This window comes from Phyllobates terribilis, unplaced genomic scaffold, assembly GCF_046119375.1.
Source record: "Phyllobates terribilis strain yellow unplaced genomic scaffold, ASM4611937v1 Scaffold_11__3_contigs__length_659146591, whole genome shotgun sequence".
Taxonomy (NCBI): domain Eukaryota; kingdom Metazoa; phylum Chordata; class Amphibia; order Anura; family Dendrobatidae; genus Phyllobates; species Phyllobates terribilis.
Genome location: NW_027362771.1, coordinates 66,377,300 through 66,396,095, shown reverse-complemented (window position 1 = coordinate 66,396,095; position 18,796 = coordinate 66,377,300). Strand labels below are relative to the sequence as shown.

Here is an 18,796-nt window from a genome sequence, read left to right as displayed (position 1 = left end):
CCTGTCACCAGGTCAAGAGTGGACACTTGTTGCTGTAATTTTACTCCTTTTGCTCTGTCATTTATTTATTATTTTCTAAAATGAACCCCACAGTTCTAGATATAGTTTTAATTTTTTTGGTCTTTCCCAAGGTGGCAGTGCTCACAGGTAATAGAGAACAGCCTAGAGACAAGTCCCTTCATAAAAACCATCAAAATTACCACTAAATAAGAAGACCCATATCTCAGGAATCGTACGGCAGATATTAAAAATTAAAAAAAAAAAAAAAAAAAACACTGGGAAGGAGCAGCAATAAACATAAAAAAAAAATAAAAAATTGTCCACTGTTGACAGATCCCATTACTATAGTGTGTAATCTCCTCATGTTAATATAGTGTGTAAACGTCCTCACTTTCATTGAGGTCTATGACCACTGATATTGGAAACACGTGTTACCCATTTAGGAATTTATATGCGGACTAATCTTGTTATTTAAAGTATCTGGGCTGACACTTATGGCTGGGCTTGCATCATATATGTAGACTATTCCACTAGAATGTTTTAAGTACCTATACCAGCTTATTTTAGTTGCTTGTACGCTAGATGGTCAGCCAGCAAACCTACAGTAGCTGGCTATCTCATACTCTCCTTTAGGATATACCTGCCTGGGCAAGCCCACCCGTTAGTGGCACCCGTCCGTATGTTCGCAGTTGCTGCCAACATAACACCTTTCTCTGGAACATACTTACCTGTGAGCCCACCTTTTGGTGGTATCTGTTTGCATATTCACAGTTGCCACCAATACTAAAGAATATAATACCTTCTTTAATGATATATTTACCTGTATGAGTTTATATGTCTGGTGATCTCCGTCCGTACATCTACATGTCCTCTTTTTTCTATTATAGAGTCTCATTATGGTTACACTTTACCCTATTTAGTATGCATGGGTATCATGCTTTGCCCCTTGGTGGATACATTTTGTTCTTTGTGCCCTCTGTTACTTATTTTAAACACAGCAATATCATATTCCATTACCTATGCACAGGACTTTGTTCTGGTTACATGTCGTTATATACGACTGTCTGCATGTAAGACTAAGGTGCTACCTTACTCGCTACCCTATTGCCTATTAAATAACCATGCACATAACCTGTCATTGTCTATTCCTGGCATAGTGTGCTAGCCTTAAACATTAGGCTCAATCACCTTTGTTTAGGCACTATATCATGTCTGCTGGTATAATTGTTCCTTTATGTAGTGACCATGTACGGAATCTGTGCTGTCCAATCCCCTGTCACTCAAAGCATTCCGGTACCCTTTAAGGCGCATGCGCGGCACCACAGCGTGGTGCTGCGCTTGCATTCCATTAGGGATTTCGACATCGAGGCTTGATCCAAGTCTCCTAAGCGCATGCCCTAGCTCCCACGGTCGCACACATTGACCTCAGCACATGTAACTTCCGGGGCACCGGCACCACGGCGCACGAACAGCTCGGCCCTGCACATATGGTAATTATCTTATTAATTATCGTCCTATATAATGAACAATGACTGGAACATACTTCCATTCATCTCTATCCCCTGAAGAAGCCCCGCTTTCTGGTGGCGATACCCGTGGGGCTTCCAACCCCCCTCATCCTATCCGATCATGTACAGAATGACCTGAACCTATTGGCCATGCACAGGTTTCTACATAGGGAAACTATTTCTGAACCGCTTTACTCATGCATTTGCTAAATATACAATTCTCTAAGGTAGTGTATTTTAGACACTTAGACAGGTTCTTTTACTATTGCCCTAAGCTGTGCTATCCATATTTATACGAGTGTATCATGTACTAGCCTGGGGCAGTGCACCTAGATGTAGTTTGACTTTGTGTATTTATTTGGTCATGTATCTTCAGGCTCTCTGTGGATTTATTAAATTAACTAGATCAGGGAGGGGGTTCGTTATTCCTCACATGGAGTAATTGGATGATGCCATATACCATTTTGTGGTTTTTAATTCTTTTTAATCGTTTTTGTTCTAGACTTTGTTCAATAAAATTTATTCTATTAGATCATTTGTGATTTTGGTGATCCTGACATACTGCATAGCACTACTTTTCCTTTGAATATTTGCATGTGTTGTTTTAGTGCGGGTTCAGTGATCCCATTCAGTATTGGTAGTGTCCTCAGAACTCTTTCTAGTCTATAGTGTGTAATCTTGACAGCTTTGTAAAGAAAAAATAAAAAGACTGCTACTGAAGTGGTAGTGGCAAAAAAATATATGTAGAAGCACAATTATAAAAACAAATTAATTGGCTAGAGTACAGACGAAGAATTGGGGGAAAGAAGGGAAAAAACACAAACATTTGAGCAAAAACATCATCAGCTCATGGTGTAAATAAGTATCATGATCCTAGAAAGTCTCCCTGCCATGGGAATGTCAGAGTGGGTTGTGCGTGCTGATTTTATTATCTCCATGGTGATTTGTGCTTCTCATTGATGACTTCTTACATAGGTGACATTTAAGCACATTCATTTTTCATGTGTGACCTTTGGTGCAGAAAAGCAACAACTTGGACTTGAAAATGTGCCAAGTTCAGAGAAAAAACAAAAACAGTCAACAGTTTTCTAGAGAACTATGAAGAGGCTCCTTTCCTTTTTAAGGCATTCATTGTGCAGTAAAAATGACCCGGATCCATGATTCTCCAAGCGAGTACAATTACAGTCATACCAAACATGTACAGCTTTTTTTGGGTGAGGGGGTTTAGTGGTTGTGTGTTTGAGATGACACTTTTTCACCGATGGAGAAGAGAGTGAGGACTTGTTTTTTTGCATGCTGAGCTGTAGCTTTTAATCGGTACAATTTTGTCTTTTGGATTGCAGGACGACTGGAAAATGTCAGTCAGGGGTTTCAATATTTTTTTTTCATTCATGGCATTTACCAAATGAGTTAACTTTAGAATTGCAATACCTTGATGTGCCAGAGCCGGTATGTCACTCTCCATAAGGAGAAACGCTACCCCTTAGACCTCAGTCCAGAGCCTCTCATTTAGCCAAATCAGTTCATACTTTGCACTGACGAGGGCCAACAGCCCGAAACACCGTGTCTGCAAACTCAGATTCTGATTTGGCTTTTATCCTAAGTCATATTGCACGACTCGTTAAAGGGTTGATTGTGACTTGTAGGATTGCTACTTCCAATAGGTGGCGCTATAGAGTACAAGTCCTCTTTATCTCTGAAGAGGTAATTTGCATATTAAATTTCCCAGAGGAGCATTGCATGTCGAATAAGCCTCCTTACCTTGGCATGCCAGAGCTGGTATGTCACTCTCCACAAGGAGAAACGTTACCCCTTAGACCTTTAGAATTGCATAAATTAACATTGACAGATGCAGTGATATCAAATACGTTGTTTTTTTTTTTTAATATATTTGGATTGTGGAAAAAGTGGATTAACCCCTTCATGACCTGAGTATTTTCCGTTTTTGCCTTTTCGCTTTTTGCTCCCCAGAGTCATAATTTTTTATTTTTTGGTCAATATGGCCGTGTGAGGGCTTATTTTTTGGGGGACAAGTTGTACTTTAGAACGATATCACTGGTTTTACTATATCGTGTACTGGAAAACGGGAAAAAAATTCCAAGTGCGGTAAAATTGCAAAAAAAAGTTCAATTCCACAGTTTTTTTTTTTTTTTACCCTGTTCACTGAATGCTAAAACTGACCTGCCATTATGATTCTCCAGGTCATTACGAGTTCGTAGACACCAAACATGTATAGGTTCTTTTTTATTTAAGTGGTAAAAAAAAAATCCAAAGTTTGTCAACAGAAAAAAAAAAAATTCCAAGACCTACAGCGTCTCCATTTTTCGGAATCTGGAAGAGGGATTATTTTTTGCACGCCGAGCCAACGTTTTTAATTTATACCATTTATGGGTAGATACGATGTTTTGATCGCCCGTTATTGCATTTTATTGCAATGTTGCGGCGACCAAAAAAACGTACATCTGGAGTTTAGATTTTTTTTTCTGTTACATTACGGTTTTATTTTGAATGGGGTGAAAGGGGATGTGATTTAAACTTTTATATTTAAAAAAAAAAAAAAAAAAAATGTAAAAACACTTTTTGCATGCTACAATAGTCTCCATATTATACTAGAAACTGCAATTGTCTGATCCCCTCTGCTACACACAGGCTATGATCAGATCGCCTGTATGTAGCAGATTTGCTCACTTGCTATGAGCACTGACCACTGGACGGAGCTCATAGCAATCTGGCAATGACAACCACAGGGGTCTCCTGCAGACCCCAGGTTGTCATGCCAACCCACCGGTGACCCAAGGAAGGGAGAGTTAAATGCTGCTGTCAGAGATTGACAGCGGCATTTAACTAGTTAACAGTCGCGGGTGGATCGCGATTCCACCAGCAGCTGTTGCGGGCACATGTCAGCTGTATAGATCAGCTGACACGTGCCTGGAAAGGTGGGGGCTCCACGTGGGGCGTACTAGTACACTCCACATCAGAAATGGGTCAATATTAGTAATAATGACCCCTCCCCTTTACACAGCCAGGGAAGTTTTAATTAATAGGAATAAATGTTTTTCCTATTTTCTGCTATCTAAACCTGGGGTGAGTCTAAGGCTGTGTGCCCACGATGCGTTTAAGCGTTTCCGCAGCGGCAAAAAGCTGCAGAAACGCTTAAAAAACGCATGGTAGAAGGCCTGCCATGTTCCCCAATGATAATCCGCATGTGCTGTGCACATGCTGCGGAAATGTCCGCTGCGGGTTATCATTGCGGGAAAAAACCCAGCACTACCAATTATTTTGCGGAAGTGCTGCGTTTTCGCCGCCATTGACTTGCATTAGAACGCGCCAATGGTACCCGGGTGTGGAGGACAGGAGACTCTCCTCCACACCCATGTACCATTAAAAGCTGTAAAAAAAGAATAAAATAAAAAATAAAGATTATATTCACCTTCGGCCCCCGGACCCCTTCCCTGTGCTTGCCGATAGATCACGGGCAGATCTGTAGGACCTGCGCTGACGTCACAGTCATGTGACGGCAGGTCCTTCAGTACAGCACAGCGTACCGCGATCTGCCGGCAGCCAGCACAGGAGCGCAGCAAGTCTCGGGGGCCATCGGAGGGTAAGTATACATTTATTTTTTTGTTTTTTGACATTCTCTCGGGTCACACTATGTAAATCCATGCTGTTTGCATGGATTTATATAGTGACCAAGTTATCAAGCACTTTCCAAGTGATGCTAAAATCGCTTAGAAAGCACTTGACACCTGCATGCGGAAAAGCAAGTGAAGAACGCTTCACATCTGCATGTCCCTGGCAGGAAAAACACATGTAAAATCCGCATGTACAATCCGCATGCGTTTTTTCTGCCAGGGAGATGCAGAAACGCTCAGGAAAAATCCGGAGCATTTCTGCATCGTGGGCACATAGCCTTATAGTCCGAAAAATATGGTACTGGTTCTAATACAGCCCTTCACAAGGCTGCAAACTTTAGACTGTACTAGATCAAAAGAAAAAAAAAATGAATGCAAATTGCAGTCTACATGGGAAGATTCCTTGATTTCTGGAGTGTGTCTCCTATAGTACTATATAAATAGAAAATGGTGCACTTATCCAATAGGGAAGATTTTGTCCCAACCAAAGCTACCATTTAGATATTTATGTTGTCTGTAGTTGGCAACCTTCCTTTCCAAAAAAACACTGTACTGTGTACTGGATGCGTCTCCCTTTAGCTGGAACAAGTGCTTCATCTCCCCAATACAAACTCAACCAATTGAAAACAAGCAAATAATTAGACAAATCCTCTAAATCAGGCAACCAGAAGCATTATTCATTTGCAGTTTACCCTTTCTCCTTTATTTTTGGAGTCTTCCTTCTCTTTTTTTCTTGCAGCAATCATGTATTCATTGAATAGGGTTTCACGGTCTTTCATTTTTTCAATAGTTTTGAAGCGGAGATCTTTGGCATGTTTAGTAGCGAATTCACTAAATGTAGTCCTGTATAAAATGAGGGATGCGGTAAGTCTTTATGAAAAAAATATGTAAATTTTTATATGAAATATGCATAACAGCAGGACAAAAACTGTTCACCAGAAAACATTAGGAAACCACCAATGGTTACCTGGTTTGATATATGGCCCCTTCATTCATAAAATTATATTTGATGGGTAACCCAAACAGTTTAGCAACTTACTGATGATAAAAACACTTGTTCACTACTCGTTGCCTTGGAGGCTGACACGGTTTTGAAGATAATGGAGATAACAGTTACCTCCTAAACCATAATATATATATACTAGATGGTGGCCCGATTCGAACGCATCGGGTATTCTAGAATAGGTATGCGGCCGACGGGGCGCAATTAGAGCGGTATTTAAATTTGGCGCCCAAATCGCTGATTGGTCGCATTAGGCAACCGCGACCAATCAGCAAAGCGGTGTTTAAATTTGGCGCCAATATCGGTGATTGGTCGGGGGCGGCGGCCGCGACCAATCTGCGAACCGTGTTAGTGAGGACCAAAATCGCTGATTAGTCGCGACCAATCAGCAGAGCGGGGTTTAAATTTGGCGCCAATACTGCTGATTGACGGCCGCGACTAATCAGCGATTTTGGGGCCAAATTTAAACCCCGCTCTGCATCGCTCTGCTGATTGGTCGCGGTCGCTGGCCGAGATCAATCAGCAGTATTGGCGCAAAATGTAAACAACGTTCTGCTGATTGGTCGAGGCCGGCGACCAATCAGCAGAACGTTGTTTACATTTTGCGCCAATACTGCTGATTGATCTCGGCCAGCGACCGCGATCAATCAGCAGAGCGTTGTTTAAATTTGGCGCCAATCTCGCTGATTGGTCGCAGCTGGCGTCCGCGACCAATTAGCACAGCAGTGTTTAAATGTGGCGGCAAGATCGGTGATTGGTCGCGCTCTCCGCACGCGACCAATCAGCGAATCGTATTAGTGAGGACCGGGGAGCGCCGCTGCCTGTGCGGCTACTTCCGCTGCGAGAACCGGGGACATGAGCAACTGCTCGCAGCAGAAGTATCCCGACCCGCAGCGCCGCTCCCCGGTCTTCCCTTCACAGCCTAGCCGCTGATCTCCCCACAGTATCCGCATGGTGTTACAAATGTCCGGACATTTGTGTTAAAAATCGCTTATTGGTCGCTGGCGCTGCCAGCGACCAATCACCGATTTGGGCGCCAAATTTAAATATCGGCCGCGACCAATCACCGATCTTGGCTCCACATTTAAACACCGCTGTGCTGATTGGTCGCCGACGCTGGGCGCGACCAATCATCGATTTTGGCGCCACATTTAAATAGCGACCGCGACCAATCAGTACAGCGGTGTTTAAATGTGGAGCCAAGATCGGTGATTGGTCGCGGCCGATATTTAAATTTGGCGCCCAAATCGGTGATTGGTCGCGGGCAGCGCCAGCGACCAATCAGCGATTTTTAACACAAATGTCCGGATCTTTGTAACACCATGCGGATACTGTGGGGAGATCAGCGGCTAGGGTGTCAAGGGAGGACCGGGGAGCGGCGCTGCGGGTTGGGATACTTCGGCTCATCTCCAGGCTTCTCGCAGTGGAAGTATCCGCACAGGCAGCGGCGCTCCCCGGTCCTCACTAATACGATTCCGCTCCCCGCTCCTCACCAATGCGATTCGCTGATTGGTCTCCGCACGCGACCAATCAATCAGTGATCTTGGCGTTAAAGTTAAACACCGCTCTGCTGATTGGTCGCGGCCGCTGCCAGCGACCAATCACCGATTTGGGCGCTACATTTAAATAGCGGCCGCGACCAATCAGTACAGCGATGTTTAAATGTGGAGCCAAGATCGGTGATTGGTCGCGGCCGATATTTAAATTTGGTGCCCAAATCGGTGATTGGTCGCGGGCAGCACCAGCGACCAATCAGCAATTTTTAACACAAATGTCCGGACATTTGTAACACCATGCGGATACTGTGGGGATATCAGCGGCTAGGGTGTGAAGGGAGGACCGGGGAGCGGCGCTGCGGGTTGGGATACTTCTGCTCATCTCCAGGCTTCTCGCAGTGGAAGTATCCGCACAGGCAGCGGCGCTCCCCGGTCCTCACTAATACGATTCCGCTCCCCGCTCCTCACCAATGCGATTCGCTGATTGGTCGCGGAAGGGAGGGAGGACTGGGGAGCGGCGCTGCGGGTCGGGATACTTCTGCTGCGAGCACCCGCTCATGTCCCGGGTTCTCGCAGCGGAAGTATCCGCACAGGCAGCGCCGCTGACATCCATGCGGCTAGGGTGTGAAGGGAGGACCGGGGAGCGGCGCTGACATCCAATTGGTCGCGGCTGCTATTTAAATGTGCCGCACAAATCGGTGATTGGTCGCGGTCTTGGCCCGTGACCAATCACTGATCTTGCGGCTAAAGTTAACCACTACTGTGCTGATTGGTCGCGGCCGATATTTAAATTTGGCGCCCAAATCGGTGATTGGTCGCGGGCAGCGTCCGCGACCAATCAGCACAGCGGTATTTAACTTTTGCGCTAAGATCAGTGATTGGTCGGGTCCGAAGACCGCGACCAATCATCGAATCGTCTTGGTGAGGACCGGGGAGCGGCACTGCCTGTTCGGCTACTTCCGCTGCGAGAACCCAGGACATGAGCGGGCGCTCGCAGCAGAAGTATCCCGACCTGCAGCGCCGCTCCCCGGTCCTCCCTTCCGCATGGATGTCAGCGACGCCGGCGGTCCTTCCACTGCTGCCGGCCGGGACATGAGCGCCTCGCGCCGCTCATCCCCCGGCTGCATCTCCGTCCCGCAGATGGTTCCGGCGGTCGGGGTCCTTCTGCTGGTACCGGCTGGGAGATGAGAGCCCCGCTGAGCTCCGTCCCGCAGATGAGCCGCTAACGGCCGTCATCTTTTTTCTGAAATCCCGCGGCGCTGATTGGCCGCTGCCGGACCAATGAGCGACGCGGGATTTCCTAGACAGACAGACAGACACACAGACAGACAGACAGACAGACACACAGACAGACAGACACACAGACAGACAGACACACAGACAGACAGACACACAGACAGACAGACACACAGACAGACACACACAGACAGACACACACAGACAGACACACAGACAGACAGACACAGACAGACAGACACACAGACAGACAGACACACAGACAGACAGACAGACAGACAGACAGACACAGACAGACACACAGACAGACACAGACACACACACACACACACAGACAGACAGACAGACACACAGACAGACAGACAGACACACAGACAGACACACAGACAGACACACAGACAGACAGACAGACAGACAGACAGACAGACACACACAGACAGACACACACAGACAGACACACACAGACAGACACACACAGACAGACAGACAGACAGACAGACACAGACAGACAGACACACAGACAGACACACAGACAGACACACAGACAGACACACACAGACAGACAGACACAGACAGACAGACAGACAGACACAGACAGACAGACAGACACACACAGACAGACACACACAGACAGACACACAGACAGACACACAGACAGACACACAGACAGACACACAGACAGACACACAGACAGACACACAGACAGACACACAGACAGACACACAGACAGACACACAGACAGACACACAGACAGACACACAGACAGACACACAGACAGACACACAGACAGACACACAGACAGACACACAGACAGACACACAGACAGACACACAGACAGACACACAGACAGACACGATAAGACAATTATATAGTAGATAAAAATTTTTTACAAGAACGGTTGAATATTTATAGATGGGAATAACCATTTTAATGTTTATCAAACAAGAGATTATACAATATATCAATTAGATAATTTCATAATATGTGCTCTGATCCTCAGCAATCACTTGTGATCATAAGTTTGGCAGCTCTATTTTCTTCCCTGTGTTGAAACAGGAGAGCATTTCCTGTTTCAGCGTTTAAAGGTCGCCATCCTGAAGTATTGTAATTGAAAGCATTTTGGGGTAAACTCAATGTTTTGATCGCTTTTTATTGCATTTATTTGGGGTTAACCGGCACCTTTAGCACCTTAGAAAGGTATGGGCGGTCATTAAGGGTTTAAAAGCCATATACATTGTTTCATTTTTTAGTCTCCATCTACAACCCTGGCGAATTTGGTACCATATAACAGTAACCTGTAACTCAAGGCAGTATATGTAGAATTTTTGCCCAGGGAGGGGTTAGAAACTTGTACGTCATGTTGGAAAATTTGCAAATGGGACTTGTCAGTGTTATCTGCAGGATCACTTCAGCGCACTGTAAACATTTACCTAAATTTTTAGCTAATCAGTTGTCCCAAGCAAACAGGTCAGTACAAGTATAAAACAGGCATTTTAGTTACAAATTACATTTTTTTGTCAGCAGTTATGATTTGGCGCTTCAAATTCTTTAAATAGCAAATTCAGAATTCAAGAAACTTAAAGAGCAAAACTCATATCTGTCGCCTTAAAAGAGTATCGGCCGTTTTAAATTTTTATTTCAGAAATCAATAGTACACACGAAAATAAGCAACTTTGTAATATATCTGATCAGAGAAATATGATTCTTTCTCCTGGACTGATCATTCTCAATTCATGGGTAGAATCTGTCTTCAGCAAATACAGATTTTTAGATTCATGAAACAGGATCTTATCAGTAGCAATCATCTCCTATGTAGAGGGAATGAGCTCTGCCTCTAGCTCTTCCTCTCAACATAAGATCTTACCAGTAGTAACTGTCATCTCTTATCTCAGTAATGTAAAAAATGTGTCTTCACTGAATACAGACTTTAACCGTAAATTCAGAATTTTGAAAATAAATGATCAATTCTGGCAGAGAAAGAAGCATATTTCTCTGCCGAGGCAAAGGTATGAAAGCTGTAAAACTTTGAGAAAGTGTGGAGAAAGATAGCAGCCTTTCAGAGCTGCAAAACAGAAGCCTAATGGCAAACGGCCTGGGATGACAAACAAGGGACTCTGAACTCCTGAAGGATGCAGTCACCGTAGTGAAGTAGTGATGCACAGCTCTGACCAGGTCTAGCTGTAAGAGTAAGGATTGCTCAGTGCGGTGAGAAGGACAAAATGAAAGATTAACAATCTTATCATTAAGATGGAAGGAAGAGACCACTTTACCACCTTGTCCAGATGAAGGAAAAGGAAAGGAGAATGACAAGAAGCCGTCAATTCTGATTAAAGTGATCGCTACAAATAGGGCAACCTTCCAGGACAGCAGAAGCCAATAGAGGCCCCACATCAGTTCAAAAGCAGAACATTGTAAGGCATCTAGCACCAGAATGAGATACCAAGGGGGCCTGATAGGTATGTACCGAGTGGGTCATGCACTGAAGAAAAGTCCCAATTTGTGACTGGGAAGCCAGACTCTTGAAAAGGGAGTAAAAGGGAGCCTTGATAAGAATGCTGTCCAGGTAGGTGATGACTATGGTCCCCCTGGAACAAGTGGCCATAAATATGGATATGATCTGTGTAAAAACCCTAGGTGTAGTTGCCAGCCCAAAGTGGAGAGCCATGAATTGAAAATAAGACTGATTGACAATGACGGAGGAGGAACTTTTGGTGACCGGAGACAAATGATGATATAGAGATAGGCATCCTGAATGTCCACAGAAATTCATCAGGTTCTATGGAGGCTATGACCAAATGAAGATACTTTACCCTTCCTGGGTACAACAAAAAGTTTTGAAAAAACTCTCGGCGCGCTCTTGTGGAGGAAAGGGAACAATAAGGTCTGATCAACAAAGGGATGAGATGGCCTGGATAAAAAAAAAAAAAATGGAAGTCAAGGAAGGAGTCTGGAGTCCAAGATTCAAAGATGCTGTCGTCAGGGAGGAAAATTGTATTTTGTATCCAGATACAACTTCTGACACTGGCGTTGACTACTGCAGAGAGCCATGCGTACTGGAAACTGAGAAGACGGCTGCCCACCCAGAGAGAATTTCCTGGAAGGGAAATCATGCTGAGGAAAATCTGTTGGATCTGAGTTGGGAAGACCTGTTCGGCTACCGCTAGGATTGGGCTGGCTTTAAAGAAGGTTCTCTTTTCTTGAGACACGGATGATTTTTCCTGACGGTTAGGGCCCATGCCTAAATTAGAATTTACAAAAGAGTGAAACAGTTTAGTCCTTCACTTAGAAAAAAACACGTCTGAGCTTTTGTTGAGGGATCACATTGCTTTTCCTGCCAGTGGCATCAAAAATTATCTGTTCCAATTGAGCTCTGACCTGTCAGGAACCCTGAAGGGAAGGCTGGTAAGGGTTTTTTTGAACCACATTTCACGCTTTTAGTCACAGAACTATAGAAAAGGCCACGATATTGAGCAGAGCAGCCTTGAGAAAAGCAGAAACCAGATAATTTCCCATGTGAGCGATCTTGGTCTCCGAGATTTAGCACTTCAATGGATGGGGAGCCTGAAATAATGCCCTGGCATAGATGGTTGGTCCACACAGAGAATGCTTTGGAGATCCATATCGCGGAAACGGCTGGACACATGGCAGAGCCCGGGGCTTTGGAGGCAGACTTGGCCAAGGACCCGATGTGTCTATCTAAATGGTTCTTGAGAGATGCTCAGTCATAAAGCAGATGAGTTTTGTTTGTAGATAACCAAGACAACGGGGAGTCCACTGAAGGAGAATAAGCCTAGTTGTCGAGAAGTTCTTCAGGAAAGGTATACAGAATTTCCATGCACGTCCGTCTCTGGAAACATCTGAGTGCTTTCACTCTTGACAGTACTTTGTCAAATTCCTTGTCAATTGGGAAAAATCTGGCTGCTAGCCTGACCTTGAATGGCATCATCTACTCAGATGAAGAAGAGTCTGCTTCTTTTGCGTTCAAGGATTGGTTCAAGATGTAGACGAGACTTGACTATGTCTCTTTGATAAGACGCCTGGTCAGAGGCTAGGTATGAATCAGATCTGATTGGAGGTCCGATTACAGCACCATCTGGTTCTCAGGAGAGTGAAAAAAGGAGTCCACCCTGGATGAGGGAAGAGAGCCTTGGTGGAACTTCCTCGGAGTCGCTTGGAACTCCTGTGCGATCTGCCATGTTGGTGCGGAGTATCTGGTGGGTCTGAATCACCCTAGGAAGTGAAGTGGTCAGAGTACCAGGGGCATTAAAAAAGTTTGGCAGATGTTTAACAGAGACCAGGGTCTGAGATACTTTAATTAAGGCCGGGGTCACACAAGCATATAACACGACCGAGTGCTAAGCGATAAAACACAGCATGGAACTCGGACCAGTATTATTCTATGGGGCAGGGATTATTTTCCATGCAGACTTGGCATGAGAGAACAATCGCAGCATGCTGCGATTTGCAGCAAGACGGCTCACATGCACCCGTACAAGTCTATGGGTGTGTGCAAAACATGGGATTGCATGCGGATGTCATCCCAGTGCAGTCCGAAATATGAAGAGACAGGCAATGGAGGAGATGTGGAAATTACTTTCTCTGTCTCCTCCGCACATGTGCTGCGATTCTCTCATGCGAGAGGATGAAGGCTCACGCTCGCAGCGGGGCTGGAACCAATGGTCATTCACAAATCGCATCAGATACTATGGCATCGGATGCTATACGCTTGTCTGATTCCAGCCTAAGTTAGCGACAGACTAGGAAAGAGCTACAGCTCATTCAGGGGAAGAGGACATGCTCTTAACCATGGGCAGTGGGTGGCCCCTGTGAGAAGTGCGGCACCAACCAGCACAGGTAGCAACAATTTGGCTAGAGGGAAATTTTCACTTGCAAGAGGGGTACACAGTGCACAACTAGGGGAGGCTGGACAGGTTGCCATGAGTGGCTCTCGGAGACTAGGCATGGTAAAAAACTAGAGGTACAAAGAGAAAAAAGAAGCTTCAAAAGGGAGCAGTTTAATTTCCAGAACAGCAGAGCCTACCCAGTCCTGAAGACGGCTGAATGCCTGACTGGTGACGCTAGCTGGACAAGGCCAGGAAGGAGCTATTCCTCTTGAGTGCAAAGAGAAAATAGCGCAGTACAACAGCGAGAAGTGAGTGGAGCCAAGAAAAAGGTGCTGTGGCTTGCTGAGGCTGCGTAGAGGCCAGATTAGTGCAGAAGCCCGCCAGAAGTGCAAAGAGCCAACCAGCAGGGAAGGATGGATGGGCCCAGGAAGCCCCCACTGACCAATTAAGATTCCCTACGGAGCGAAAAGGGCTGTGATGCATGCAGAGCGTGGAAATGCATTTAGCTGTCTTGAAGATGTGGGCTCTGGATGTCCATGATTTTTAGAAGTCTTTGGAGACTGTCATCAGGTTTCCCTGGTTCCATCTTCACTGGGACCTTGAGATCTATCTTCACTCCATACATCATGCCTTGCTGTGGTGGGCAATCAAGGGGTCAGGAGACAAGTACTGTCCACTTGGTCATCTGAAAGTGGTCGCATTAGGTAATTTGTGTCTTGCCATCCTGATCAGAGGGGCTACAGCGTGACCGTTTCAGAACTGTGCGCTCGGTCTCTAAGCGGCTGACAAAGAGGTCATTCCACTATGTTTCCCAATCTTAACGAGAGGGGAAGAAAAGAAAACAAAAAATAAAAGGGAGAAACTGGTCTTGATCCCATTCCTGTGTCTGCCTCCTAACACCAAGCTAAAACAAAACAGATTAGCTTGGTGCCAAAAGGCAGATGAACCTGCTGAGGAGATGTCAACTTTTCTTTTTCTTAGTGTCAGCAGCATTCATCGATTGTTTCCTGGGTCCCTCAATGAAGTGCAAGAGAAAAAATAAATGACAAAGTTACTTTTCATGTGTACCATTGATTTATGCAATAAAATTTAAAACAATAGTTATGCTTTAGCATATTTTTGTGCAAGTCAGATTTTCAGACTGGAATATCTACTAAAGTCAGACAAACCTTGGGTTAATCTTTGCCTCCTCCATCATTTTCTTGAAGTCTTCCTTTGATAGCATAATCTTGTTCTTCTTTTCCCTCCTTTCCTCCTCTGCCCTCGTTTTAACATACTGATCAAACACCTACAGGCATAAAAGACAAAAAGTAAAAACTGCAGTTAACTGAATAAGGACAATAAAAGCAAAAAAAAATGATAGCTTAAATGGGTTGTCCCGTGAACCAAGTGCAGATCAATAAATAGATCTTGTAATAAAAAGTTCTACAATTGGATGGATGCATTAAAAAAATGTTCTTGAGTAGAGATAATCTTATAAATATGCCCCTGTTATGTATTGTGTAATGACACATAGCACAGCTTCTGGCCAGGATAGGAAGCTTAAATCACTTATAAGTGAGTGTACAGATGAAACATCAAGGGCTCACAGTCAGCTGCTCCCTGAGGCAACGTTCCCTTGTTTTATCACAGGAGTGAGCGTTTCTGCCATGTTACTAGTCAAGTGAGTTCATTATAAATCAAGTCAGTAATACGTAAGCTCAGCCCCCGCGTTACTGACACGATTTATGATGAGCTCAGAGGGCTGAAGATGCATTACAAACACTTACTCCTGTGTAAGTACAGGCAGGGAAATCAGCAGATGTGAGCTCCTGCCGTCTCGCCTGTATGCACACTTATCATAAGTGACTTTCGCTTCTTCCCCTCGTCGATAGCTTTGCTATGATCAGACCATGTCCCTGTACGGTCAGACACAGCCATTACACAATTCATAGCAGGGGCACATTTATAAGATTATCTCAGCACAGAACAATTTTCAACACATCCAAGTGTGAAACAAATTTTTCCAATATCTATTGATAAAAATGTGCTTTGTTCATGGGAAACCTCCTTCAATGCTGCAAAGATACAAATTTATCATTCTAAATGACAAAGTCTTTTTGCACAGGGTATTTTATTGTTCCGATCAAACATGAGTAATAAAATGAAGGTATTTCAAGCTAGAAAAACCCCTCTTATGTCACATCAAAATATGGGGCACTTTAGGTGAAGCATCATTACCTGTTTTCTTTCTTTGGGATTGAGGAGTAAATAACGAGGGTCAAATACAATCTTGTGAAGCTCCTTTTCCCAAGTGGAGAATGCAGATACCTTCAAAAAAGAAAGAAACAAAAGAAAGCCAGAGAATAAAATTTGCTTAACCCAGTAGTGCAGTATTAGGAGCCTCTCTAAGAAGGTTTGTGTGTAAACGTAGAGCACATCTGTTGAAAGCAGGACAGAGCTAAAAGCCATGATGGAGTTTTCATCACTAATGAATGAAAACTGGCAGGGGGTTAGGATAGCACATTTTCAACACTAATTGGCTCGAAACACTTTGTCATAATTATTCAGAGGCAACAGAGCTAATAACTCATTAAAATAGCCACTACTGAGTGACATTTAGAAAGCACTTCAAAAGCAACCCTTGAAGATGTATAATGTGCCCTACGAAGGTTCGAGACACATAACCCTTTCAATGCCCAAAAAGCAAGTGAAACGAGTCTATTCATTGCAGGTCACTTTCTCCTGAAAGTTGTAAAGTAACATTTGCACTACAAACATATGTCAAACACTGTCTAAATGTAAAACCAATTACTATAGAAGAAAGAAGTGATGTTGAATAAGTACATTCATAAGGCCATCATTAACATTTTACATGGCAAACAATTTCTTAACTAGATTTTACTAAACTTTGCTAGAGGAGACGATCTCTCACAGATTAACATTACAGATAGTGCCAATTGCGCTTAAACTTTATCATCATTTACATAAACATTTGACTCATTGTAGGGCTAAAATAGGGGAGAGCTGTGCTATTTTTTAATGTTGGCTTTAAAAAAAATCCACAATAATAACTCCATTTCTTATGTGCAGATTTGTTTTTTTGAGCATGCATTTCATCCACTGCAAAAAGGTAAAAAAAATCTATGGTGGATGATGAAGCTAAAATCCCATACCACATTAAAAATAAAAAAATACAAATCAATAAAAAAAAACAAAAAAACTTTTTTGGAACTTTTCAGAACAGGCTCATGCTTTAGAGGTCAGGGAATTACTGACCACTATCATATTACTGGAGGCCTAGATAGAGCAGGATAGTGACACATCACGGGCTCTACTCAATTTTTTTTCTCACTCCCTGGTCTCCTGGAAAGGGACTATACTTAATCACTTCCATTTTTAGCAAACTGATTCTTGACAATGCATTTTGTAAATTTATGCTGCCAGAATGGACATTCAAGACATGTTTTTTCTGTATTTGATTACAGCGGTGAATTTGGGGGTCTTCCAGCCAATTACATTCACAGATTGGCGCAAAGTTAGCCGTTGTAAATTAATTTGGTCTTGCGTTGCAACAGCCATGAAAAGACACATTGTAAAAGTCCCTCGACCAGAACTGCACTGCTAACACAGACCTGGTCTCGAATTTCCCCTTCATCTCTAAACTTCTGGAACGCACGGTCCGCTCTCGTTTATAGACTATGGACTCTAAATAATGAGAGTTCTCACTATATATGTAAGAAGAAAATATCTATATGGTAAGGTAAAGAATATTTATACCGTGTTAGCCAGTAGATAGAACAATGTTGGAATCTGAGAGTCCTCAGTGGTTGATATCTATATGGTGTCATTTATCTTTAGTTTAAAATGTATCGCAGGCTATAAAATGACAGTCTAAGTGTCCAGAATTTGGATCAGTTATGGTGGATACAATATTTTAAGATAAAAAACAGCAGACGTTTCCAGATTTAAAAGGATATTCCCATCTTATAAAATGATGAAGTATTCCATCATTTTATGATCGTTGTAAGTCTGAACTCTGGGACTTCCATGGACACAGAATAATGGGACCACAGTGCAGATCTTGTTCAGAATCTCTGACACAGGAGTGCAATAGGCCACCAAAACACACCAATCACATTCATCTAAATAGAATCCTGCTGAAGTGTTCTGCTTTGTGGCCGAGTTGCAAAAGACAGCATGGTCCCAGAACTCTATACCCAATCCACCCCCCCCCCCCCCATCCCAAGGTCAGATAATTAAGTGAGGATGTATCCAAGAAGTGGGGTCCCAACAATCAAAATGTGATAGAGTATCTTAGAGTGAGAAGATGAGAATAACCCTTTAGGCACAGGAAAGCAACTGATTACCATGAGATAAACCCTGTTACTGAAGATTTACTGACTCGTGTGCAAAAATCAGAAAAGATTTATATACATCTCAAAAGATGATTTTCTAACCCCTCTCTCCAGCAACATATCTCTAAACTGTTTCATTCGAGCATCCAGTGGAACGATGGCTCGCTCACGGGCAGCTTTAATTTCAGCTTCCATAGCGGTCTCTTTGTCGGACTCAGTGTCATCTTTCCTATATGAAAAAGGAAGACGGAAACAAGTGTAAATGTATTGTTACATGGAGCAGACTTACTTGCCACTTGTTAAGTAGATCTACTGGCTTTTGTCATAAAAGTACCATTTTTAGAACCAATAAAATCTACAGTTTGTTCAATTTCTCAGATTCTTATGGTAATATTTCTAAGTCATGAATTACAGACCACATTGATAAGATGTAAAGATACTTGCTAAGAACTAGCATTACCACAATAGCAGATTTTAAGTACCTTTCACTCTATTCTAGCATGTATAATGATTGAACTTTAGGTGAATTTTTTATTACAACACAACAACTACATTTAGCTTTCAATTTTCTACAATATACACAACAATATAAAAAACAATATGGGAATATCTAAAGTGGCCAAAACACACAAGACCGAAAGAAATCAAGTCACCCAATGTCTGGACAGGCCGTTAATCTGTGAAATTATTTCTGGATTACATCATTTAAATTGTCTGCTGGCTGCTAATACTACACAGAC

At 43.4% G+C, this 18,796-nt stretch overlaps 1 protein-coding gene across 2 annotated transcripts in view; it reads right to left on the bottom strand.

Annotated features, from left to right (window-relative positions):
• Window positions 1–18,796, bottom strand: part of TCERG1 (transcription elongation regulator 1) — a 59,037-nt gene that overhangs the window by 11,997 nt on the left and 28,244 nt on the right. For both annotated transcript variants that reach the window (XM_073651281.1, XM_073651283.1), the window contains 4 exons: window positions 18,159–18,285; window positions 15,940–16,029; window positions 14,889–15,007; window positions 5,833–5,983 (listed from right to left, as the gene is read on the bottom strand). In XM_073651281.1, the coding sequence (XP_073507382.1) occupies window positions 5,833–5,983; window positions 14,889–15,007; window positions 15,940–16,029; window positions 18,159–18,285 (487 nt within the window). The remainder of the gene's footprint in view (window positions 1–5,832; window positions 5,984–14,888; window positions 15,008–15,939; window positions 16,030–18,158; window positions 18,286–18,796) is intronic.